The sequence below is a fragment of the Artibeus jamaicensis genome, unplaced genomic scaffold, assembly GCF_021234435.1.
Source record: "Artibeus jamaicensis isolate MK-2021 breed Jamaican fruit bat unplaced genomic scaffold, CSHL_Jam_final contig_484, whole genome shotgun sequence".
NCBI classification, from domain to species: Eukaryota; Metazoa; Chordata; class Mammalia; order Chiroptera; family Phyllostomidae; genus Artibeus; species Artibeus jamaicensis.
Window position 1 is genome coordinate 11,803,132 of NW_026521859.1, and position 25,108 is coordinate 11,828,239.

A 25,108-nucleotide genomic window follows, 5' to 3' on the forward strand; every position below is an offset into this window, starting at 1 on the left:
CACAGAAGGAAAATGTCACTCCATTGGCCTTGGCAATGATTTCTTGGTTATGACCTGAAAAGCACAGGCAACAAAAGAAAAAAATAGACATTTTGGACTTGACCAAAATTAAAAATGAACACTTTTGTACATCGAACAACACTATCAACAGAGTAAAAAAATAACTACAAATCACATATCTGATAAGGGATTACCATCCAGAACATAGAAAGAACTACTACAACTCAACAACAAAAAAATCAGCCCAATTAAAAAGTGGACGGAAAACTTGACTGGACATTTCTCCAAAGAACCCATTGCAATGGTCCATATGCACAGGAAGGATGTTCAGCATAACTAATCATTAGAGAAAAATCAAAGCTGCAGGAAGACACCTCCTTATCTCCCCTCATGGCCAGGGGACTCCGCTGTGGATGGGAAAGGGGCTTTTGCGTAAAGCTGACAAGGGCAGTGATGGAGAGTAACCTTGCAGGGTGACCTGATCATAAACTCCTGACAGGGCCGGTCGTGGCGTGCAGTCACACCCTAAGAACGTGACTTTTTAGAGAAGACGTGTCTCTGACTTCGGCAAGTCCAGTGCATTGTTCTTGTGCATCCGGGTCAACACGCGACTGGACAGGAGCCCGGCCTGGAGCAGGTCTGCGTCGGGCTGGCTGGTCAGTGTGTGGGTTCTTGATTTCACACAGGGAAGGTTTCACAGCATGATTCCGGGGGACTTTGAGAGCATGTTTATTAAAGTGGGGACAGTGAAACAAGGAAGGGCTTAGGGCGGAAGTAGCAACAGGACAGCCTGGGCTGGGCAGCCTCGGCTCCCTGGGAAGTCAGAGCAAAGGGGGCCTTGGAGACAGTACCAGGGGGTGAGCTCGGGAGGAGCTTCTATTGCCATTGCTCCCTGGGTTGCAATTCCCACAGGGATACTTAGAGTGTAGGAGATGCACGAGTGATGGGGACAAAGAGGGAGAAAGGGAGGGTGTGGGTGTGTTCCTGGGAGGGAGGGGGTTTATTATTGTTCTAGTTTTGCATTTCCCTGTTTTCTACTCGGATGAAACATCTTTTCCAGATTGTTGGACTTTTCTAGTTCTTTTATTGTAAATGGTTTGTTCCTGTCTTTTGGCCTGTTTTTCCAGTTGCTTGTTAATCTTTTAATTGTGAAATTGTGAGAGTTAAAAAAAAATCTTGCTGCCCTGGCTGGTGTGGCTCAGTGGATTGATCACTGGCCTGTGAACCAAAGGGTCCCTGGTTGGATTCCTAGTCAGAACACGTGCCTGGGTTGCAGGCCAGGTCCCCACTAGGGGCCGTGCAAGAGGCAACCATACACTGATGTTTCCCTCTTTTTCTCCCTCCCTTCCCCTGTCTCTAGAAAAAAAAAATAGAATCTTAAAAAAAAACTTGCTTATTCATTTTTTTGGTCATTGTTTATGTATTGCAAATGTTTTCTCATAATCTGTCACTTTTCAACTGGAATAATGATGTCTTTTGACCACAGGAAAGTTCGAATTTTGAAGGAGTTTAAATTTTGGCCTGGAAATGTGCTTCTGGGGAGACATGTGGTCCGAGCCAGACCTCAGATCAAGCCCCTTGCTCTGGCCAGTCTTTCTCTCCTGATTCTCCAAGCCAAACCCCTGCTGTCTGCTCCAGTGTGTTCTCAGAGACTCCACCTGAGCATGTTTAGAAACTGGCAAGGCTTTATCTAACGGGATAAACCTGGCTGAAGAGATTAGCAAGACGTCTTATGGATCCCGCTTTTAATCCACTGCCTTCAGGCTGTCCCTTCTTGGCAGGGAAGGGAGCTGCAGGAAGGACACCGAGGACTGGCCCCTGCATGAACTGTGACTCCTGAGTTAACGAGGGTCCCAGGTGAGGGGGTCAGCATGGGCAGACCCCAGAGCAGCTCCCTGCAGCTTGGCCTGTCTGCACCCTTCCCATGGCCCTGAGTCTTTGAGCCCTGAGCTCATTAAGGTCACCAGAGGGAGCTGTGCTGTGGGAGGCTGCCCCGACTGCACCCTGCAAGCATGGCGCTGCTGAAAATCAAGTTCGACCAGAAGAAACGGGTCAAGTTGGCCCAAGGGCTCTGGCTCATGAACTGGCTCTCTGTGTTGGCCGGCATTGTCATCTTCAGCCTAGGGCTGTTCCTGAAGATCGAGCTTCGGAAGAGGAGCGATGTGATGAATAATTCGGAGAGCCACTTTGTGCCCAACTCCTTGATAGGGGTGGGGTTACTGTCCTGTGTCTTCAACTCTCTGGCCGGCAAGATCTGCTATGATGCTCTGGACCCTGCCAAGTACGCCAAGTGGAAGCCCTGGCTGAAGCCGTACCTGGCCGTCTGCGTCCTCTTCAACACTGTCCTCTTTCTGGTGGCCCTCTGCTGCTTCCTCCTGCGAGGCTCCTTGGAGAGCACCCTGGCCCACGGGCTCAAGAACGGGATGAAGTACTACCGGGACACGGACACGCCCGGCAGGTGCTTCATGAAGAAGACCATCGACCTGCTGCAGATCGAGTTCAGGTGCTGCGGCAACAATGGCTTTCGGGACTGGTTTGAGATTCAGTGGATCAGCAACCGCTACCTGGACTTTTCCTCCAAAGAAGTCAAAGAGTGAGTGGCCTCCCGACCCGGGATCAGAGCTCTGTGGGGACATGGAAGCCCAGTGTCTTCTCCTCCCCTTTGGGTGGTCTCTGTGCACAACTTACTAATGTGCATGTGAGGATGTGCTTGGTGGGACCATATGGAGTTGGCGATATTCTAACATTTTTTATCTATAAAGACGGCAGCTTCATATGGTTCAACCTGATGTTTGGCTCTGGTGGGAGGAAGGTGCCAAGTCACATAAGCTGCCGGATGGGAGTTCCCGGGGAGGAAGACCCAGCCAGGAACGTGTGTCTGCTTCACACAGCAGACACTGGGCGTTTGTGGAGCACAAATGCCGAGGTGTTAATTTGGCTAACGTACTTGACTCATTCACTCAATGCACATGGGTTCAGTCCCGGAAGCTTAAATTCCCTTGTTAGTTCCTTTTCCTCGCGCTTTGGACCCTGAACATCTGCTCTCGAGGTGTCTGTCCTTGGCCGTGGCAGAAAGAGCAGGGGCAGGGTGGTCAGGAAGTCTGGGCTGAGTTTGGCTCTGTTGTTAATAATTAGCTGGTGGCCATGGGTAAGTCACTTGCCTTCTGGGCCCTCGCTTGCTCATATTTTTAAAAGATTTTATTTATTTTTAGAGAGAGGAGAAGGGAGAGAGAAAGAGAGAGAGATGAACACCAATGTGTGGTTGCCTCTCATGTGCCCCCCACAGGGGACCTGGCCTGCAACCCAGGCATGTGCCCTGACTGGGAATCAAACTGGCGACCCTTTGATTTGCAGGCTGGCACTCAATCCACTGAGCTACACCAGCCGGGACTGCTCATCTTTTGAATAAAGGCACTGGAATAATCTTGGAGGTCACTTCCTAGCTCTGCCTAGAGCCTGGCATACAGCAGGTGCTCCCTAAACGTTTACTTCTTAAGTCATAGTGGTTCAACTCAATTAAGTGTTCCTAAGGTATTCTTGCATGTGAAAACATAAAATCCTGAGGTGAGATGTCGGGAGGCGGTGAGAAAGAGGATCTAGCCTTTGAGCTAGAGACTCGGCTCCTGTGCTGGCGCCCACACTCGTCACCACGGGTCTCCCGTCACTCTCCAGGGAGAGGGCAGCCTGCCCTGAGCCTCTTCTTTCTGTCCAGCCCGACCTGTTCCCTGGCTGAGCGAGAGGTTCAGCTGACCGTCGGGGTGGGTTTTCCCGTGAGTGAGGCTGGCGAGCCCAGGGGACTTGCACACAGGGTGCTGGGCACCCTGGCAGCAGGGCGTGCCTGAAGCCCAGATGGCCCACTGGTGAACGTGGAAGGCTGCACCTCAGCTGGCAGGAGGTCAGACTGAAGGTCGCTCACTGCTGGGGTCTTCTTTTCTTTCTTTCTTTTTTTTTTTGTTTATTGATGAGAGAGAGAGACATCTATTTGTTGTTCCACTCATCTATGTACTCAGTGGTTGATTCTTGCACGTGCCCTGACTTCAGCCTTGGCGTGCTGGCACTGGGTACCTGGCCAGGGTGGCATTTTCTTTTCTCCGAGGGTGGGTATTACTGCTACAAATCCCTAGTCAAGGAGACACTTGTAAACTGCTCTTCCCTTCCTAGGAGACAGGCCTGCAGAGGCAGCACAAGGAGCCAAGATCTGAATTAGATTCCTAAGGAGGATGTGAAGCCAGAGGGACAAGCAGAATTCCTGGGGGTGGGGGCAGGGGAGGGGGGATGCTGATTCCAGACCAGCCTTTGTGAGCAGATGAGGGGCTTTGAGCCCTTCCTGCCATTTTCCTTGATTGCCTTCCGCACAGGGTCAGTCCTTAGAGAGACTTTGAAGTCTCTCTGTAATCCCCAAATCCCCTCTTGCCCCAGAGCAGAGAAGATCCCCAGGCTGTCCCAGCCCCAGTGGTCAGCACATTTACATTTTCGTGCCAACATTAAGCTCAGTGCTCCACACCAACTGGATGGTGTGGAACTATCTTAACCCCATTGACTGAGAAAAAAAGCATCTGTTCCACACACACAAAAATTGGCGACAACATTAGGAGAAACAAAAACAAGAAAAGAAATTCGAGTCGCACTGTCACCCACAACTAAACGTCACTAGCTTGAGTGATTTTCACATGTCCTCCGAGTCTTGTTAACGTCAACTTGATAATGTACATAGCACGACCTCGGCATAAACACAACCGAGTGCCCCGCTCTTTAGTCTGACAGTATAATGTCCACATAATCTTCCAAACCGTCACTTTCCCCAGCATCGTTGAGCTGTAACTGACAAACAGCACTGTGTGAGGCGAAGGTGTACATCGTGTTGATTCGATGCAGTTACATATTGCAAAACGATCACCCCCAAAACCTTAAGGCCGGCACCTTCATTGTGTCACGCAATTGCCGTTTCCTTTCTGAAGTGGACACGGAGGACCTACTCTCTCAGCGACCGTCAGGAATGTAGCACAGTCTCGTTAACCACGCCCCTGTGCTGCACGTGAGAGCCCTGTTCGCCTGACAGCTGGACGTCCGTGCTCTGAGCGCCCGGCCCCTGGCAGCCGCCATTAGTCTCTGCCCTAAGAATTGGGGCTTTTCGGATTCCATATACCAGTGCCATCCCACAGCATTTGTCTGAAACGGTTAGGCTTAGCGGTTGCGTAACATGCCGCTGGACAAGTGGACACAGGCAGGCGTTTCAGTCGTCCTTATTTGCTGCTGGCTTTCTGGGCAGCGTCCTCTGGGCTAGAATTCCGAGGAAGCGGAGGCGGACAGAAGCAGGGCTAGGACCTCACAGGCAGGCAGGCAGGGCAAGAGGGCAGTATTATCTGTCACTAAGATTTTCTTAAAAAAATTTTTTTTGTCCTTTTTTTCTTCTTACCAAATTTGGAGGAGCAAACAAAAGCCTTGACCCTGAGGACTCTGGGAGGTGATCCCAGGAGCAGTGAGCTGCTCAAAGCATGGAAGTCTGGGGGGAAGAACGCACCAGGATTCTCTAGCGACACCAGTACTGGGTGTGGGCAGTGTCCAGTGCCCACGACCTCCGGTCATTTCCGCAGGCTCTGCCCCTGGAGCGCCGCTGTCCACCCAGGGCAATGCACACCTCGTTGGACTGGGCCAGAGAGAGCAGAGGTGCTCAGTCTCCAGCACTTCCAGTCCAGCTTCCAGGAGGAGCTGGGCTCCCGCCCGCTTCCCCAGGGCCTCCCAGGACTCGCCCCTGCCTGCTACGGAGCTCGAGGCCTCAGCAAGCATGCGGGGCAGAGCTGGCTGAGTTTGGAGATTTCTTAAGCGAATCTTTTTAAAATATATATATTATTTATTTATTTTTAGAAAGGGGGAAGGGAGGGAGAAAAACATCATGTGCCACAGAAGCAACATCCATCTATTGCTTCTTGCCTGCCCCGTACTGGGAGCCTGGCCTGAACCCAGGCACCTGTCTGCATGGGAATCGAACCCATGACCTTTCAGTTCACAGGTCAGTGCACTCAATCCACTGAGCCACACCAGCCAGGACATTCTTAGGAGAATCTTTAAGATTAAGGACTGTTTTCTAAAGACTCCTGATCTAAACAATGAGATCAAGTAGGAATGCTTAGAGATTTTTACAAGAATTTACAAGCTTTTCGGTGGCCCTGTCCCAGGCAAGTAGTCTGGTGGCAGCACCTCCCCCCTGGCCTGCCCATCACTAGGTTGCCAGGCAGTTTGGGTGGGAAAATGTCCTCGTTTGTTCTGTACAAAACCTCTCCTTGGCAGGGAGCGGCGTGTAGTTGTTTTAGGAATTTTCATCTTTATTTTGTAGATGAGAAATCTAAGCCTCAGAGAGATTAAGGGACTTGCTGAAGAACTCACGGCCAATTTTTTTTAAAGCAGCTGTATTGAGATATAATTCACATAACATACAACTCACCCATTTAAGGTGGGCAGCTGAATGGTTTCTGGCACATTCACGGAGTGGGTGTGCAACCAATAACCACAGCCAATTTGAGAACATTGTCATCAGTTCGAAGAGAAACCCCAGGGCCTTCGGCCCCGCCCCGCGGAGCCTCCCGGGTGGGCGCACCGCCCTTGAGCAGAATCGCGTGACATTGCCCTTTCGGGGCTGGCTTCTCTCACTCGGTGTGACGCTGTCAGAGGTCTTCCGAGTTGCAGCGGGTGTCAGAACTCCACTCCTCTCTGGGTCCAGGAACACACACCCCGCTGGCGGAGAGCCGGGTTTCGGGGCTGCTTCTCCCTCACCCTTTCCTACCAGACGGTGTTGCTGAGGTGCGCCTTCGTGCAGATGCCGAGGCACATGAATCTTTGATTGCTGACTCCCTGGAACCTCTAGTTCTCCAGACCACCCTGGGGGTGGGGGTGGGGACACTGCCTCCTCGTCCTCCCTCTCCCTGTCTCTCTGCCTGGTTCTCCACTTCCTTCTCCGGAGGGACGGGGGCGGCGCTGGCAGCAAGGATGCGGCTCTGACTGGGTCCCGGTGCTTCTGTGCCAGGGTCTCAGATAATGGCGGGCGGGTAGCCCCACCAGCACCAGACACAGCCTCCCTGTGGCTGTGCGCTAACCTCTCGCTTCTGTGTTTACCAGCCTGGGGGTGAGGGGCTGTGTGTGTCTGTCTGTGTGTGTGTGTCTGTCTTGGAAGGAGGAGTGAGTCTGGGAACGCTGAGCCTTCAGAGCTAGGTCTGGATTTGTAGTTTTCGACCAGTGCTCTTGGTTTTTGCATTTTCAACTTTTATTACAAAAAATTTCAAGCATTCACAAGAACAGAGAGATTATAAGGAATTCCCATCACCGAGGTTCAACAAACACAGAGATTTTGCCTTTCTTGTTTCATCAACACCCACCCTGTACATCGTTTCCCTTTACCTGCAAGTGTTCGAGGAGGTGTCTCTTATTTATTTTTTCAGTCCTCACCCAAGGATATGTTTATGGATTTTAGAGAGAGGGTTAGGGAGGGAGAGAGAGAAACACTGACTGGTTGCCCTGAACCCCCCACCTAGGCCTGTACCCTGAACAGGGGTCAACCTGCAACTCTTGTCTGGACGACACTCCAACCAGCTGAGCCACGCCGGCCAGGGCCCGTAGGAGGCATTCATAAGGGTGGTTTGTTTGTTTTGCCCTTTTACTTTTGTTTAACACATGCACAATATTAATCACATCAACAAAATTAACATCAATATCATCTAATACCCAGACTCTGTTCAATATTCTGATTGTCCGAAAATGTCTTTTCCAGTTGGTTTGTTCGAATCAGGATGCACACTGAGCCCGCACTTTGCACGGTCGGTCGGTTGGTCTTCTAGCTCTGGAAGCTCCCTGAGGGCAGGGCGGTGTCTCCCTCAGGGTGGGGCCCAGCTCAGTGTGGGGGAGGCAGGCCTGGCTGGAGGCTAGGGCTTCCCTGGGTCCCCAGCCTGGGACTTCTTGGGGTCCCACCCCTGGCACTAGCCTTTGCTCCTGCCAGAAGCATCATCTTGTTTACTCAGTGCTGCCCTGGTTCCAACCACAGATTAAGGCCCCACACGGCCTCTTAAGACAAAGCCAGGCAAAGATGGCTCCTTGGGGAGAGGGCTGGCTATTTATGGCGGCGTAGTTCTGAGGCTGCAAATCTTGCTCTGCTCAGGCTCGGCAGGGCTTGTAGGGTCTCGGTTACGACAAAGCCTGTGAGCTAACCCAGTCTCCCATGGCCAAGCCACACTCGACTCAGGAAAATCATCACATCGGCGTTGGCCTGGAAATGCCAACGCAGTGTGGTCAGTGAATCAGTGCATCAGGAAGGAGAGCCCCATGGAAGTGAGCACGGCCGAGGACAGGAGGGACGAATTAGATCCCTGGAGCACTAGCTACAGGCACCCGTGGAACCTGGGTGACTCCACCTCTGTGAGCCTCAGTTTTCTGAGCTGAGAAATGACAAGATAAGTACCTGGCAGGGCTGTGGTGGAGATTAAATGGGTTAACGCACACAGAGCACCTGGTGTGTCTAAAGTGCAGCACAGTATTAGTGTTTCTTTTTTTGGGGGGGTAGGCACAGATATGAAGTCCTGGAGGTGGTAAGGGGGGACATGAGAAGGGGAGACACAGAACTGCCCTCAGGGAGCCCCAGTCCGAGGGGAGACATGGCCTTCCAGAAGGCCACCCTGCAGACTGAAGATCAGACTCTACGGGCTTCAGCCCACAGAACTGCAGGCCTGGCCTTCACGTCAGACACATGAGGCAGGTCTGCAGGCTCTAGCCCAGCACAGGGACACCTGGAGATGCTGAAGGGTAGGGCACGGTGGACAGGAAAGAGCTGCTGGGACAGGGTCACGGGAGGGAAAGGCACACTTTTTAGGAAATTTGGAAAAGCCAGCTGGCAGGGAAGATCTGAGAGACAGAGGAAACTCTGAAGGGAGGAGAGGCCAACTGTCTGGGATGGTCCTTCCACTTCCTGTGTGGCCTCCGGTGAGGCCCGGCCCTGCCTTGGGCCCCTTGCTGCCCTGTGGGACAACCTGGCGGTTTTCGAGGTCCCTGGGAGATGGCCCTAAGTGGGGCGGAGCCAACGTTCTTTGGGGGCCTGGGACAAAGTACATTCCTTGCATTCTTATACAGCCCCTGAGGGGGGGTACGGTTATCCCCACCTCACACAGCTCCCAGAGGCGACTCAAATGCAGATCACGAGTGTGAGGTGCCCAGGGGACGCCAGGGATGGGACACTATACTGGGCAGCCTGCCGGTCAGGAAGAGGGGTGAACAGCATTGGAGGTTGGACGCCCTGGCCTTGAGGAGGTCCTGTCAGGGTTGGTCTTGGGGTGAGAGGCCAGCGTCTGCGCGGCTGTGCGGCTGCGCCGGGGCTCCTGGCCCCCGAGGTCCGGGCAGACGCTGCTCACGTGCAGTCAGTAGGGCTGGAGTGAAAACCGCAGCCGCTGCCTCTGTGGGCTGGCGGGTCCAACAGTCCCCACGGCGGCTGGCGGTGAGCTGTGCTCACAGCTTCTTCACAGTTGGCAGAACCCTCGCCACCCACTCAAAAGCATCTGGGCCCAGCAACGTAATGTGCCACATTGTCACAGCCGCTCCCCGAGGGCACAGAAAGCAGAGTCTCTGGCTCTGAACCCCGCCCACCCCTGGCCCATGACCCTGTGTTCACTGACCATGTACCGGGCACTCTGTGAAGCCTTTTTACATGTATCCCTTCCTACGACCCTTCTGTCCACTCCAGTTTACAGGCGAGGAGCCTCAGGTTTGGCGCGGTTAAGGAACCTGTCCAAAGAGACAAACCGGAAATAAGCCAGGCAGCCTGCTCTCATCACATGGGCCGCCGGTTCCACAGGCGGTGGGTCCTGTCCAGGGAGTGGAACTCAGTGCAGAGATATGGTCATCACAACCCAAGCAAGGACCGTTCTGGAACCAAGGAGGCCACATTGGATGGAGCTTCCGTAAAGTCCCAATCATACCGGGCAGCAAAGGGCAGTTCACTGGAAAGGAATCATAATTGGATTTTTAAAATTGTCTCAAGTTTTATTGAGTAAAAATACAAAACGCTTCACGAGTTCACGTGTCAGCCTTGCACAGGGGCCACGCTAACCTTCTCTGTGTGGTTCCCATTTTAGCGCAGCGAGCACCATGGAAGGCTCTTACACATGCTGAGAGATACTCAAATTCACTCATAAAGACAAAAATGGGAGTTAGAACACCCCTGAGATACTGCTGTTCGTGGATCAGCTTTCATTTCTGTCGTCCAACCGGTGTGGGTTTGGCGGGCTCTCTCGTGCGTGGCTGGGGCAGGGGTCACCAGACGGACCCGCCCTCTGATGTGGGAGTGCTTGTTCTAGGAATTCACCCTCTAGACAGTCACAATATGCAGAGGACCCACGTCCGTGTCTGTATTACCGGGAGGCTGGGAAACCCCAAACCTCCATCATGGGGCACTGCCCAGCGCCCTGCTGACTGTCCGCACAGTGGAGACACCGTGCAGCACATCAAAAACCTGCAAACGCCCCCACTGACATACACAACATCTCTAAGCTACTGTTCAGGGGAAAAAGCACATTCCAAATAGCTTGTATATATCGCTGCCACTTGGGTAAAGACAAACCGACCAACAGTACGGACGAGAGCGTCTGCAGGACCCGTGTCTGCCTGTCCCTGCACGAGGACTCTCTTGGAAGGACGGACGCACTGGCCACAGTGGGGGCTGGAGGCCCAGGGGTAAGAATGAGGGGAGACTTTGTTGTATTAAGCAAATCTTATTTATTACTTTATAAAGCAAATGTTTAATACATTAAATCATTAAATGATTTTTTGGTAGAAATTTCTCAAGAAACAAATTCAGGACAAAAATTCTGGTAGGTAGCAAAATAACCTATCATTTCAATTCCCTCTCAGTAAGATGACCTGACTCCGTGAAACAGGACATCGGGTGTCAGGTTCACTCTCTTACCGAGAATAAAATGGCTGCGTGACCGTTGCTGGTTTTTTGTTGTTGCTCTACAGACATGACTAGGATACGTTGCTGTAGCTGAATGTGAAGGAGTTCAGTGCTGCTGCCTTCAAGGGCAGGTGCGGAACACGTCGTCCGCACGTGAAACGCAGAGCGGCTCCAGCACGTGGCCGGCTGCAAACCGGGCCAGAGCGAGCAGGAAGGAGTCTGCCCTGGTCGGTCTCTGGCACGGTTGTGCAGCTGTGTCTCCGTCCTGGGACTTACGGATTCGTTCTTTCTCTTAGAAGTTTCATTTAGAGATTAAAGTGTTTTCACAGCAAGTTAATAAATTAAAATGTAGAAGAACTGGTAAACAAAAGAATCAAGAGATTTTGTTTAGAAGCTAAACATGAACATCTTTTTCTTTCAGGGTATAATTATTTCAAGGCACATTGTTGAAAACAATTTCCATTTTAAACAAGTACAGGCTTTCTATTCTTGTGTTGTAAAAGTCTGCCACTGTTATGGAATGCATTGCTCACTTGCAACTTGAAAAAACCTTTTCTTCCTTAAGACAATATATACATGATCAGATGTGCAAATCTTAAGTGAGCAGCTTGATAGATTCTGACACATGAAGACCCTGGACAACCTCGCTCGGGTCAGGCAGAACTTACCCAGCCCTTCGGATGGGGAGGGAGACCTTTCATTGCAAAGATGTCTCCTGTTTTTGAATTCTGAACCCACATGGACGTATAATGTGCTCTAACCAAATACACGCATAAATACAGAAATGCAAAAGTTATGTGGGCTGCATCTTTTAGGTAAGGAAGGAGCTCCCACCCACTCGGAGAGGGTTTACGTGGACGGTGAGCAAACTGAGGGCGAGGACGGCGCCTGTCTCGGGCTCACCCCCTGCACAGGCCCTGGAAACACCACTGAGCAGAACTGATCTGGCCACAAGGTGTCTTGGCCCTGTGACTTGAAAGGGACATGAAGCTGGAGACAGAGCTGGGGCTAGTCTGATGGTCACAAATACTAGGCAGAGTCCTGTTCCATGGTCACTGCCTGTCCTGTTGCTCCGACCAGCCTGCCATGGCTCTAAGAAATTGTTGGATGCCAGGGAGATTGGATGACCTCCACACCCCCTATTTACTGGCTTCCTGGTTTATCATCTGTCTCAGCCTTCTGAACGTAAGGTCCAGGAAGGCAAGGACATTGCTTCTCTAGGGTCACTGCTCTATCTTCAGTGCCTAGAACTGGCACATAGCAGGTACGCAGCAAATGGGTGAATGAACAGTGTAGGTGGGGGATGGGAGGCACTGGTGGCTGGTGAAAAGTCTGAGAAGCCCCCCTCAAGCTGGCTATTTTTCCTGCAGTCGAATCAAGAGCAACGTGGATGGGCGGTACCTGGTGGACGGCGTCCCCTTCAGCTGCTGCAACCCTAACTCGCCGCGGCCCTGCATCCAGTACCAGCTCACCAACAACTCGGCACACTACAGCTATGACCACCAGACGGAGGAGCTCAACTTGTGGCTGCAAGGCTGCAGGGCCGCCCTGCTGAGCTACTATAGCAGCCTCATGAACTGGATGGGCGCCGCCACGCTCCTCGTCTGGCTCTTTGAGGTAGGCTCCTGGCCCAGGGTGGGTGGCAGGGGAAGAAGGAGCCACTTGCTCCATTTGCATTTAAACTGGTGGAGTTGGGCCTGGAGCACATGCTGGCCTCCCTGCAACCAGCCCTCTTGCCCTGCAGTGGGTCATGAAGGCCAAGGCTTGAACTCTGGCTCCTCCACTTCCTTTTTATTTCTGTCCTTTCTGTCCTATCACTTAAAAAATAATTCACTGAGCCCTGGCTGGTGTGGCTCAGCAGACTGAGTGCCAGCGTGCGAACTGAAAGGTTACTGGTTTGATTCCTGGCCAGGGCACAGGCCTGGGTTGCAGGCCAGGTCCCGGGTTAGGGGAGCACAAGAGGCAGCCAACTGATGCTTCTCTCACACATTGCTGTTCTCTCCCTTCCCCTCTCTCTGAACATAAGTAAAATCTTTAAACAATAATTCATTGAGGTGAAATTCACAGGACACAAAACTAACCATTTCGAAGTGAACAATTCGGTGGCAGTCACAGTGTCGTACAGCCGCCACCTCTGTCTGGCCCCCAAACACCTCGTCGCCCCACAGAACACCCCGTGCCCACTGGGCAGTCACTCCCACTCCCCCAGCCCCCGCAGCCTCCAATCTGGGGTCTGTCCTCGTGCATTTCCCTAACCTGGGCATTTCATAGAAATAGGATCATAGGAGGCCTGTCCAGGAAGTATGCAGCCCAGTAATACAAAAAACAGACATGCACTGAAGAGGATACAACATACAAGAAACACTGTGCATAGGACAGTGGTGCCTCAGCACCCTTCAAGTAGGCACCTTGGGACCTCACACGGTTCTCCCAATCGCCATCAGCTGCCCTGTCATACTTTCCTGAATCTCACTGACAGTGTGAAATCTTTTACCTTTCAAAGGTGATTTTAATTTTGGGAAAAGCCAGGGGGAAAAGCCAGAAGTCACGGGGTGCTGAATCTGGGCTATCGGGGGGCTGAGTCACCTGCATGATTTCATGTTTGGCCATAAACTCCACATGAGACTTGATACACGGGTGGGTGCGTTGTCATGATGAAGCTGCCAGGCACCAGTTGCTCACTGCTGTGTTCTGAGTCATCCGAATAGTTTTCGACGAGGACTGTTCAAACTTACAGCAGTGTCTGAGGCAGATGTGTCACTCTACTCACTCAGTCATTGTGAATGCGATGGCCACACAGTACACGTGCTCACTCAAGGGCCCTCGTGTAAGGGCGGTGCTCTCTGCCGCCCCCACTGACGAGACAGTGAAATGGTCATTGCTCCCACGTGCGCGGTCCAGTCCCCTCTCCTCGGCTGCACTGCTGGGCTGTGGGCTGGCCCCGCGTGCACACCATTCTCGTTACAGTAACAAACGGCTGGGATTTTTCTGGACAGACCTCATACACGAGGCGACATTTTGTGTCTGGCTGCTTTCACTGTGCATGTTTTGGAGGTTCATCTGTGCCTCCACTTTTTGATCTGAAGTCTTGGAAAGTTTATTGAACCTGTCTGTTGCAGGGGGCTGACAGCACTTAGCTTTGGGACACTGGGGGGCAACAGGAGATGGCAGGTCTGGGTGGACATCCAGTAACGGAAGCCATGTGGACTCACACTTCTCTGGAGATGTCAGTTGACATTTACCTGTTATTCCAATTACTTGTGGCTTCATCTTATCTCAGCTGTTAAGTTTAATTCCTCTCTGTAGCCTCAGGGCTTAGAATGTAGCAAGTCCTCAGTGAAAGCTGAATTCACTTATTGAAGGGATTTCCCAAACTTAGCTTGCTCTGGGCGCTGTCCTGGGTGCTGAACAAGAGGCTGGGTCAGTGAGTGGTAGTGGGAGGGTGGCTCGGCTTCTGCTTTGAGCTAAGAGAATATCAAAGCTCCAAATACCACATGTACAAAATCCGAATCACTAGGTGGGGAAACTTTCCATCAGAGAAGATTCACCGAAAGGTTCCCCAAGCAGGTCTCTTGGTGCTGTGGAAATTCTCGTGCCCTGGGCTGAGCCCCACTTCTGAGAAACCCCATTTCTAACTCAGCACATCACACTAGCAGGCCTGCACTCCCTGGGGGCGGGGCGGGCAGGAGGGCTTCCTTTACTGTTGAGGCAAAGTCTTGGGAATCAGTGTGTAAAATTAGGAGGGAAACTTACTGCTAGAAGGCTGGAGTTCCACTCGCTGCCTCTCAGTACACCCACCTTTCCAGGGACCTAGATGCTGCGTAAGGTGAGAACCAGCTCACTGTGAATGGGGAGTGTGAGTACCCCTGACTTTAACTGGAGGCTTCTGGTGGACAGAGCTTTGTGATGGGCACGAAGGTGGCTGGGCTAAGATTAAATTCTGCCTTGAGCCTTGCCCTCCAGGCTTCACGGTCCAGTAAGGAGAGGACATCTAACTCATGAACCTAAGGGAGAGCGATGACCAAGTGCAAAACTCAGTGCAGTGGTGGGCCTCCTTCAGGAAAGCGGGAGGGGATCTCAGTGGGTACATGCACACCTGGAGGGCTTCCAGGAAGAGTAAGTTTTTCCAGTGTTAAAGTGTTAGGCTTTTACCCTGACCGAATGGCTCAGTCAGTTGGAGTGTCATCCTGTGAACTAAAAGGTGGCAGGTCCAGTGCCTGGCCAGGGCGCACACCTAGGCTGGGGGTTCGATCCCCAGTCGGCGCATGGACAGGAGGCAACTGATTGATGTTCCTCTCGCATATCAATGTTCCTCTTTCTCCTTCTTCTCTCTATAAAATTAAAAAAAAAACAAAAAACACATCCTTGGGTGAGGATTTAAAAAAACACACAAAAATTTAAACTTAATTGAAAATACCAATAACAAAATCCTAAAACCCTATTAGTTGCTGTTACCATCTACTGCCACACTTGGTAAAATGCCCCTGAAGCATTTGCTCAGCAGATGTTTGCTGAGGCCCTGCCACCAGCCGCTGCCGTTGTAGGGACGCTGCGCGGACGAGATGGGTCAGGGCCGGCCCTGCCCCCCGGGGGGCACCCTCGGTGACGGGCCTGGTTGTTCCGCAGCCTGCTGCACCCTGAAAGGAGAAGGGTATGACAGCGAACCAGGAATTTGTGCAGAAATAAGTGGCTAACACAGTATTTTATTAGACAACTGAAAACAATACTCACCACGCTGACTAATAACTGGTCACGGCTGACACCTCTATTCATCCTCACTGCACCAGGTGCCGCGTCCTACGCGGTCTGAAGCGTCACGGTACACAGGCGACACTTCATCTGAACATTCGCAAACCAGATGAGTGAACGGAGGTTTCCTGGTCACGTGTCTGGCTAAGTGCCAGAGCTGGGGTCTGAACCCGGGCATTTGGCACAGGGTGTGTCCCAGTGACTGCTAGTGAGCAAATCCAAACCAATCACCCACTCACCCCACACACACCACTGAAGATAACAGAAGTGCAGGAAGCCACAGAGCAGGCTGTTTGCAGAAAAGGCGGTCACTCGTGAATTCCCTCCAGCAGTGAATACCCAGTGTGTGCCAAACGTGTTTGGAATGGGCGCGGGCGTGGGGAGGAGGAGCCCAGGCCCAACGCCCGCAGGACAGAAGAGCCCTGAGGGGAAGGGAAGGAGAATGAGGAGCAGGGACACGCACCGAGGGCTGAGGCTGAATTACCAGCCGAGTGTAGGGAGGAACGATGTTCTGGGCATAGAAAACAGCACGTGGCACAGGCTGGGGAACAGAAAGGCTGGGGTGTGGCGGGATCCCCGAGAAGCAGCGGCCAGAAAGGGAGAAGGGCCGATGAGGCTGGATGGGGGCAGGCGTCTCGACCGCCCAGGCCAGGCCGAGGTGGGCGGGACCCCCGAACCTGGCTGGCCAGAGCCCGTGTTATTTGAAAGGCCCCAGCTACGAACAGTGCAGTGGTTCCCATGGTTTCCAGAGAGCTGCAGCCCCCGGCGACTCCTGCCAGACCTCCTCTAAGTCTCCTCTTCCCCCGCCAGGTGGCCGTCACAGTGGGGCTGCGCTACCTGCACACAGCACTGGAAAGCCTGTCCAACCCCGAGGATCCCGAGTGTGAGAGCGAGGGCTGGCTGCTGGAGAAGAGCGTGCCGGAGACCTGGAAGGCCTTTCTGGAGAGCCTGAAGAGGCTGGGCAAGAGCAACCAGGTGGAAGCCGAGGGCGCAGACGCAGGCCAGGCCCCAGAGGCTGGCTGACGGCCCCAGGCCCCTGCCCTCCGGAACACTGGGAAGCAGTGGACTCCAAAAACCGCGGACACTCCCTGTCGTCCAGTCTGAATCTCCCAAGGAGAGTGGCCATCTTAGAGAGACTCTCCTTGATGGTGGGACTGAAAATTTAGACTCCCTAAAAGCATTTGGCAAACGCTTGTTGAAGGACTGACTCAAAATGTGAGTGACTGAGCCCCCCAGGCCCACTGCTGTGGCCAGGCCCTCACAGTGGCCTCTCGGCGGACGCCTATGCCCCAGCCTGTCTCTCTCCCGGCACCTGAGTTCATTTCCACCCGAGGCTACCGGCCACATCTGAGGTCCGTGTCCCTTTGATGGGTCTGCCATTATGAATTCCACGCTGCTTCATCCTATATCCAAAGCATCGCTAGGTACAAAAGCACAGGAGTCTGAAAAAATGTACTGGCCATACTGTCATTTCAAAAAAATGCCAAGGTCAGCATTTTAACCTTGTCAGGTCAGCCATTTTGTTTGTTTGGTGGTGGAAGGTGGGAAACGGTGACACTCATTCTGAGTAATGGACTCTCCGAAGCAGCGACAGCGCAGAAGAGGAATTCTCCAATCGTGGGGTACGAGAACTTAAAGACAGGGGATTACTTCTTGCCGAAGAAAATGCAGTTCAAGGCCTGCTTTTGTGTCTCCTTCACTTGCCCTCACTTAGCCAGGGGCGAGTCATGGCTAGGGAAGTCCAGGCGCCACCAGCAGGTCCCAGCCACACCCCCGCGTAGACCTGGACCACTTCCTCCGCTGTCTGCGGCGGCCCTGGGTGGGATGGCTGCCCTTCCGTGGAGGAGGAGCCACCGTCAGACCGGAGTCCACCTCCCGGAGACCAGGCCTCAGCTCTTGGTGGGCCCGCACAGGTGGCCGTGTCGGCTGCAGTGGACGACGCCAAGCCAACTGTCCACAGCGGAGGGCAGAGTCCTCGGGAGTGTCTTCCTGTTCCCGCCCCCGGAGAGCCGTCCTCCCACACAGCCGTCCCGGACCGCCCATCCTCCGGAGCTAGCAACCGAGACGCAAGTTTTCAGTCCCTTCGGGCAAAGAGAGAGGAAACTTTTTTTTTAGTTGAAGGAGAAAATGATTTCAGTACCATCCTGAGTTTGAAGTGTGGAGAAAATAAGACTTTTGGTGCCGCCGGGGGTTTGTTCTGGGGCTCTAATTCTCCCAGGGTTAAGACCCATCAGAGATGTTTGGACAGTGGCAGGCAGACTTTGGTCCCAGGTTTAATCTGACTTCAGTGCCCAGGCAGTCACCTGGACGGGCGCCCCGGGCCCTCTTCCCACTCAGGAGCGCTGAGAACCGCTGCAAACACGCTGCTCTAGGGCAGACCTGTAACCACACTGTTCGCAGCTGTACAACAGACATTAAAAAGTATATTGCATGCAAACCACTTCTGCGTGTTGTATGAAAATGCCTGTCTTGGCCTGTCCCACAGCACCTGCCCCTGGGCCCCCAACTCTACCAGATGTTAACAAAACCCAACCTGCCTCTGAAAGGAGGCGCTGTCAGCGGTCAGGCAGGCCAGGCGGCTGCGTTCCAACGGCACCAGTCACCACTCTCCCTCTTGCTCTCTCTCACCTGCAAAAACGGTGGCCAGCAGGTTATCCAAGGCATCTCAACATTTTGCCTGGGCCAGAGCTGAACTGATCTAGTATTTTAATATGTAGTATCTTCATTTAGTGATATAAGTAAAAACTGCAAGACATTTTTTCCCCTGCTCTGGTCAAAACATATTTTAGCCAAACAAAAAATATGAGTCTTGGTGGGGCCAGGGCACAGGGCAGACATCAGTGACCTCAGGATCTGGGGGCTGTTGGGAGGACCAAGGAAAACTGACCCTCCAGTGAGTACCACCAGCTGGTCCAGAGCAGACTGAGGGTGAGCTGCATTTTAACAGGTCTTCTCAGGGAGCTACACTGGCCAGAGAAAGCTGGCCCATCTCTTTTGGTCATCTACCAGTGTCCGGCTAGACTCTGGTACCGGGTTCTTCCTTGTGTCTAGCTTCAGTCTTTCCTTGGGCCAGTACAAATTTGTTTTGCCCAAGAGACTCAGCCAGTTCTCAAAGTCCTGCCAGCCTCGCCCTGGGGTCGTGTGAGAGGTAAAGACAGTGCCTTAGGACTTTTATGTTCAAAACACTTACTCCACAGTGAAGACTAGGGAATAACTAGTTATTCTGAGTATTTAGGAAGGTGAGTGTCCTAGAATTTGTGGACTTAGCTCAATAACCCACAGCCTCTTACTGAGCCACCCACAAATAAACCCCAAGTAACCTCAATACGGGTTAATAAGATTAGCTGCTTGCTCTGCACACTGCCCTGCCCCTCCTGGTCTGGGCACTTGTAATGCTAGGCCAGGGCTGCAGCTTAGCCTGGGTCAGGGTGGGATGGGGTGGGGGGGAGGACCAAAGGCAATTAAGAGTCTCTGACTGGCTACTAGATAAAAAGACAGCTTCTCTTTTCATGAAGATGGTGCCCAAAATGAAGAAGGAAGCCCCTCCCGAAGCCAAAGCCAAAGCTCTGAAGGCAAAGACAGTCCACAGCCACAAAAAACAAGATCTGCGTGTTACCCCCCTTCTGGAGGAGGCCTAAGATACCGTGGCTCCAAAGGCAGCCTAAATGTCCTCGGAAGGGCGCCCCCAGGAGCAGCAGGCCTGACCAGTGCCACCATCAGGTCCCCCGGAACTACCGAGTCAGCCATGAAGCAGATGGGAGACAACACACTTGTGTTCATAGTGGAGGCCAAGGCCAAGAAGCACCAGATCAAATAGGCAATGAAGAAGCTCTATGATATTGACGTGGCCAAGGTCAATACCCAGATCAAGCCGAATGGAAAGAAGGCCTGTGTCTGACCGGCTCCAGACTATGACGCTTTGGTTGTTGCCAACAGAAGTGGGATCATCTGAAGGGAGTGCAGCTGGCTCATTCTAAACAGACAGCTTCTGATGACTGTGGCCAGCCTGCAGCACTGTGTGTCAGGAATAGCAATGCGAGGGAGTAACTCGTTAGTCCAGGGAGAGGGGGTAGCTTCCTAATGCTCAGTGAACTTGAGATCAGCTCGAAAGGAGGATCCATCAGTCCTAACTGCTGACAGCATCCTATCTTGTCCTGCAAACGAAGGATGAGCATAAACAGTAAAGTTAAAGAAGATGTACGAGGTGGGATAGAGTGGGTGAGGATGCAGGCGTGTCCACCTGCGGCCCAGGATGGCTAAGAACGCAGCCCAACACATATTGTAAATTTACTTAAAACCTGTTTTTGCTCTTTAGTTTTTGTCAGTGTTTGTGTATTTAATGTGTGGCCCAGAGACATCAAAAGGTTGGATACCCCTGAACTGTGAAGGAAAACTCACAACTATTGATCCAAAGGGAATGAAAACTCGGGCACACACAATTACCTGTAAATGCAAGTTTACAGTGGCTTTACTTATAATCAACAAAAATCCCCACAAAGTCCTTCCCCTGGTAACTGCATAAGCATTACCTGGTGAGCAGACACCCGAAGGTACATACATGATACATGTGTTGCTATTTCATGTAAATCCACCTGCTACACATGCACAGTGGAATGTGACTGGCAACCGAAAGAAACAGGGATGACTGTCAAACGCATGTCTTCCTGTGAGAGACTGGACTCAAAAGGACACATCACATTAAGGGACAAAAACAACTTAGTGATTTCCAGGAATCAGGATGGGGAGGTGACCACAAAGGGGCATGAGAGAGCTTGGGATGCTGGGACTATTCTGTTTCTTGGTTGAGGTGGTTAAACAAACCTCAAAAAACCTAACTTGAAAAACAAGAGGAAGAACACAGATGCGTACCCCATAAACACAGACAACAGTGTGGCGACGGCCAGAGGGAAGGGGGGTGTGGGGACTGGGAGGAGCGGTACCGGGGGGCGGGGGGATGGAAGTATCTGCAGTGATGTCAACAATAAAAAAAGAACAACAGTAGAGGCACAGCGAACCCTGACCCAACGACACCAGGAGGGGGGGGGGTAGGGAGCCGAGAGCAGCACCTACGACCAGGGGCAGCACAGTGGAAACCTGCCCATTTCAGTGGGACACTTTCTTTTCCAGAGAATTTTGGAAAGTACAGCAGAGCTCTCACAGGCAATGCCTCCCTTGCAAATACAGGATGCAGCTCCCCTCCTCCATGTTTCTCTCATTAGCAGCCAATGTCTGGGGAGTGTGTAAGAACAAGGACTGGGGTCAGGCAAAAATGAGCAAGAGCTGAAACCCGGAGACAGGCCTCGGAGCTGGGAGGAAGTCCAAGTGCCTGTTTTTCCGGTGGCCTGAGGTCCATAATGGTTCAGAAAGGTCACGAGCTGTCACGGCCAATGAAGATCACACTTAATCAGCTGAAATGATGATCAAGCTTTCTATGGGAAGGTCAAGATCGTTTGGCTAATGGCCATACCTGACACTAATAATATAAGCATCTTATATTTAAAGCTAATACAGATGTCCCACTTTTTTGTAGCAAGGTGACACGGGGAACACTTCCTGGTATTTAAGTGCGTGAAACAAAACAGAAAGAAAATGCAGACAGGCCCAAAGTAATGTCAACACCTAAAGCATTTATTTGGATATCTTTAAACTCTTTACATATGATACATCCCAAATTTTACAAGTTTTCCACAGATAGTACTTATAGCCAATTTATCAAACAGGTATGATTTTCCCTGATATGGAAAGCACGTAACATAAACATTTCCACAATAAACATAATACATGCAGAACAATCATAAAGGTAAGATGATTCCTTGGGGAGGGAAGACGATGAGCTTAATGGTGCAAACATTATTTCATCTTCTAAATTCATCTTCTCTCAGGCTCTGACACTGTCAGAGAATGAAAGCCGGGGACACCCTCTGCTGACGGCCTCCGTGACGTCAGCCCGGCTGGAAAACGGGGGACCTGATGAGAATGGTCACGGTCCCTTTATGAGGGAGAGACGTGGTCTGCATCATTTTAAATTCAATCTTGGTGACATTATCGAGAAAAACCAACCGAAGCTGGAGTTACAAGCTAAAGGAACAGGGATATGCCACTGAAATACTCAGGCTGTCCACAGCCCGAACCGCCAGATCTCACCAAGGGAGAAGGGGCCGGACAAAGGGGGAGAGCACTGTGTCTGATTTGGGCTTTCCTCCTGCGGGACGAAGGTCATCCTTCCAGAAAACTACGCTGGAGAACAAACAGTGAATGCAGCGTCTGCAGCCTCATTTATTCTAGCGTGAAGCCTGGGTTTCGAATCCTCCCTTCTGGGTACACTGCTGAGTGAACAAAGCTAAGTGCAGTGGAACTTTTCAGTGAAGTTCAAAGAAAATGGAGTGAAAGGGTTAGTTGTACTGGCTGAAAACAATCCAAGAGCCTCTCATTATCCATTTGTCCTTCAGCCCAGCTCTTAGAGACTCTGAATTTACTCCTCCGCTAAATCTGGGTGCTCAACCTCTTAGCACGCGTGCATCAGGCCCCGGCGGCCGTGTGGTGTGTGACAGTAATAATCTAGGAGCTATACTCTAATAGTTGTAATCTTAGTAAAAACAATGATTAAAAAGAATAAAAAGCCCGGGACATGCAGGCTGTCCCAGGAATGCACTAAGTGAGCCAGCAGGTAAACAGCAATCTATCTATTCCAAGAAATGCGAACAGGGATGGGGTCATGGGAGCCTCAACACACAGTGTTGTTTCTTTGTATTTTTTTTTGCTAGAGTTTGATTCTAGATGCATAATCTTTTCCATTTAGTCTTAGAAATAAGAGAATATATCATCTGAAAAATTAGGATACTCTGTAAGTTTTCAAAAAGCCCTTTAAAATGAGTTTTTTCTCTCAAAGTCGGAAGTCTTGCCAAAAGAAAAAAGAAAAACAAATCCAACTTTCCACAGCTCTGAAAACTACCCGGCACTCGGAGAAACAGCCTTCTTCCCTTCTGCCCAGCTGTTCCTCGGGCACGAGCGCCCCCAGCCCCTTCGGTGGCTGCAGACGAGGGAGCGCTGCTTTCCAAACCCACTGCTCTGCTCTCAGAGGTAGGGTCCTGTCAGCACTGGGGGCGCTGGCCCAGAATCACTGAGGGGACTAGGAAATGTGACCCCGTGCATTACAGAGACCGTTTCCTCCTGCTGGTGAGTCAGCTTCAGGCCCGAGTGCCCCATAATCAGCCATGTGACGTGGCTCAGATGCCCGGATGGTCTGACGCGGTCAGATGCTCACGGTGGGGCTGTGTCCAGCTTAGGAAGAGAAGCTCCTCGAGAGAAGTTACGTTTGAGGGATACAGCAAACGGTGCAAGAAAAAAATACACTGACAGGAGATGATTTTCATCAGCCCATGGAGCCAGAGACTATAAAAATAAAACTGGGAAGAAAAGCTTAACTAAAGAGTTTATTTCCAAATCCAGTAGAACTTGTTTCCTATTCTCCTTCTTGAAAAGCTGCTAAGTTACAAAAATCCAAGTTTATGTTTTTGGCTGTGCAGTGATTACAGATGCTGCCAGTCAACACCAACCAACGTCTGATTTGCCTCCTGTGCATGTCCAATCTCCTCCGTGATACTGTGCTGGTGCCAGAGCTTCTGAATCTTCTTAAACCGCTCTTTGCACAAATGTAAAGGATTTCCCCGTCTAGAAAGAAGACAGATGTCACTCTGGATGCATTCCGTTTACTCATCTATTACATTCCACCTTTCCTGGTTTAGGAAAAGTTCCACGTTATTGGTCTTAGAGCTGCAAAATTTGTTTGGCAGGTGACTGTGTTTATTAAGACATTAGCTTTGAAGGTTTGCTAGGGGAGCTGAAGGGGAGTTACACCCTGAAGAGAGGGGGGAAATGTACACGAGCTGTACTTCCTCAGACTGGGGTGAGGGGATAAGGGGAGCCATTGAGCAGGGGGCTCTGAGTCAGGAGGCTAAAACTACCGATTCATTGTCTATATTGTTGATTAAATGTAAAACAAGAAGGGAGGGGGCAGGGGAGAGGATGGAAGGAAAATCACGGGGGTATGCATGTTCCTCAGAGTGCTGTCTTTCAGCCACAAAGGCTAAGCAAAGTAGCCAAATGCAAATTAACATCTGGGTAGCATTTAACCAGAGCACAGGTTTTGGTGAGTTCGTACCTGGGGCCTTTTCTTCCAATTCACAGCCCGCGATCCTCTCACTCTCTAACCAAAGCTCCTCCTAGGAGCCCACACACCTTAGAGAATAGGAAGAACCACCACCAGGCAGGGTGTGCCTCCATGACCTTGCAGCCAAGCGTGTGGGGCATCCCATTTACTTATTCTGCCTCAGCTTCCAGGCCTTGAACTTCTGCTCCTCAAGGCTGGACGGTTATTAGCTAAGTTAAGACTTTTATCTCCTTTGGGCAGAAAGAGGTGGTCAAACAAGTTCTATAATAGTACTTGAGAGAACCGCAATTGGCATTTGCTTTATACAATGACAGAAGTTATCACAGAAGTGACCGAGCCTCAAATACTGGTATACTGCTCTCTATGTCCTAAATCTTGTCCCACAGATTCTAATGTGATAAGCTCATTTCTTATCAATAGAGATTCGCCCTCTTAGACCACCTGCGGAACACGGGGTCTCTCCCCACAAGGCCACACAGTTCCAGTGGGCCCGCCCTGCAATGCGCCAATGCTGTGCGTGCCACGTGGCAGTTCAAACGGTTCTGGTTCTTTGGAGTGAGAAATGGAGAAAAGGTGCACCGTGTCCTGTTCTCTCCCCTTATCTGGCCAGTGGCCCTCATGATGTCCTGGAGCTGGGGAAGGGAATGCCAAACCAGGCAGCTGGTGTGCCCTCCTTGGAAGAATCCACACATACCAGCCACCTCTGCCAGAACTGGAGCCCTGGGCTGCTGGGCTGTGAGCAGGCTGCCCACGTTCACCACGTGCTGAGGGCTGCGGAGGCCCAGCGAGCCAGCCCAGCCCCTCGGGATGCGGGCCCTTACCTGAGTCCCTGGTCAGTCTCCCCATAGTCATCGAGGTACGGAGGAGAATAAAAACATCCTTTGGTTTTGCCGGCTAAAAATAGCACCTGACATTCCCGTACTCTGTAGAGAGAGGTTTAGAGCCAGTTTCAAATGGACTGGAGTCTTATAAAAATAAGTAAATTGATGCAGGGAGGAAGAAGAACACTGTGAATTAGGAATCAACAACTCACATAATAGTAGCAGTTAAAAAACTGTTACGTGTGAAAAAGGTAACTTCTAAACGTAAAACAGTTGCTGGTATTTTAATCACTACTATGAGGAAATCATTTATTATAAAACGGTACACAAGCACTGTGAATTAGGTTGACCTGAAACACAAATCAACACCGGACACGACCAACAGAACCTGAAATACGCCAGGTCTGGGGAAACGCTGCCTTCACATTTTTCCTGCGGGTG

At 51.5% G+C, this 25,108-nt stretch overlaps 2 protein-coding genes and 1 non-coding gene across 5 annotated transcripts in view; 1 reads left to right on the top strand and 2 right to left on the bottom strand.

The window, feature by feature from the left end:
• The first annotated feature begins 1,741 nt into the window (after nt 1–1,741).
• On the top strand, nt 1,742–16,987 carry PRPH2 (peripherin 2). Its single transcript, XM_037154701.2, has 3 exons — nt 1,742–2,593; nt 12,298–12,544; nt 16,487–16,987. The coding sequence occupies exons 1-3, from the start codon at nt 2,013–2,015 to the stop codon at nt 16,697–16,699; spliced, it is 1,041 nt and encodes a 346-aa protein (XP_037010596.2). The 5' UTR covers nt 1,742–2,012; the 3' UTR covers nt 16,700–16,987.
• On the bottom strand, nt 10,027–10,134 carry LOC119056831 (U6 spliceosomal RNA). Its single transcript, XR_005083953.2, has one exon. It is a non-coding gene; the product is annotated as a U6 spliceosomal RNA (small nuclear RNA).
• A 4,296-nt stretch (nt 16,988–21,283) lies between the features above and the next one.
• Nucleotides 21,284–25,108, bottom strand: part of UBR2 (ubiquitin protein ligase E3 component n-recognin 2) — a 102,288-nt gene continuing 98,463 nt past the window's right edge. For all 3 annotated transcript variants that reach the window (XM_037154721.2, XM_037154708.2, XM_037154717.2), the window contains exons 46-47: nt 24,668–24,769; nt 21,284–23,347 (exon numbers count right to left, since the gene is read on the bottom strand). In XM_037154721.2, the coding sequence (XP_037010616.1) occupies nt 23,206–23,347; nt 24,668–24,769 (244 nt within the window). In that variant the 3' untranslated portion in view covers nt 21,284–23,205. The remainder of the gene's footprint in view (nt 23,348–24,667; nt 24,770–25,108) is intronic.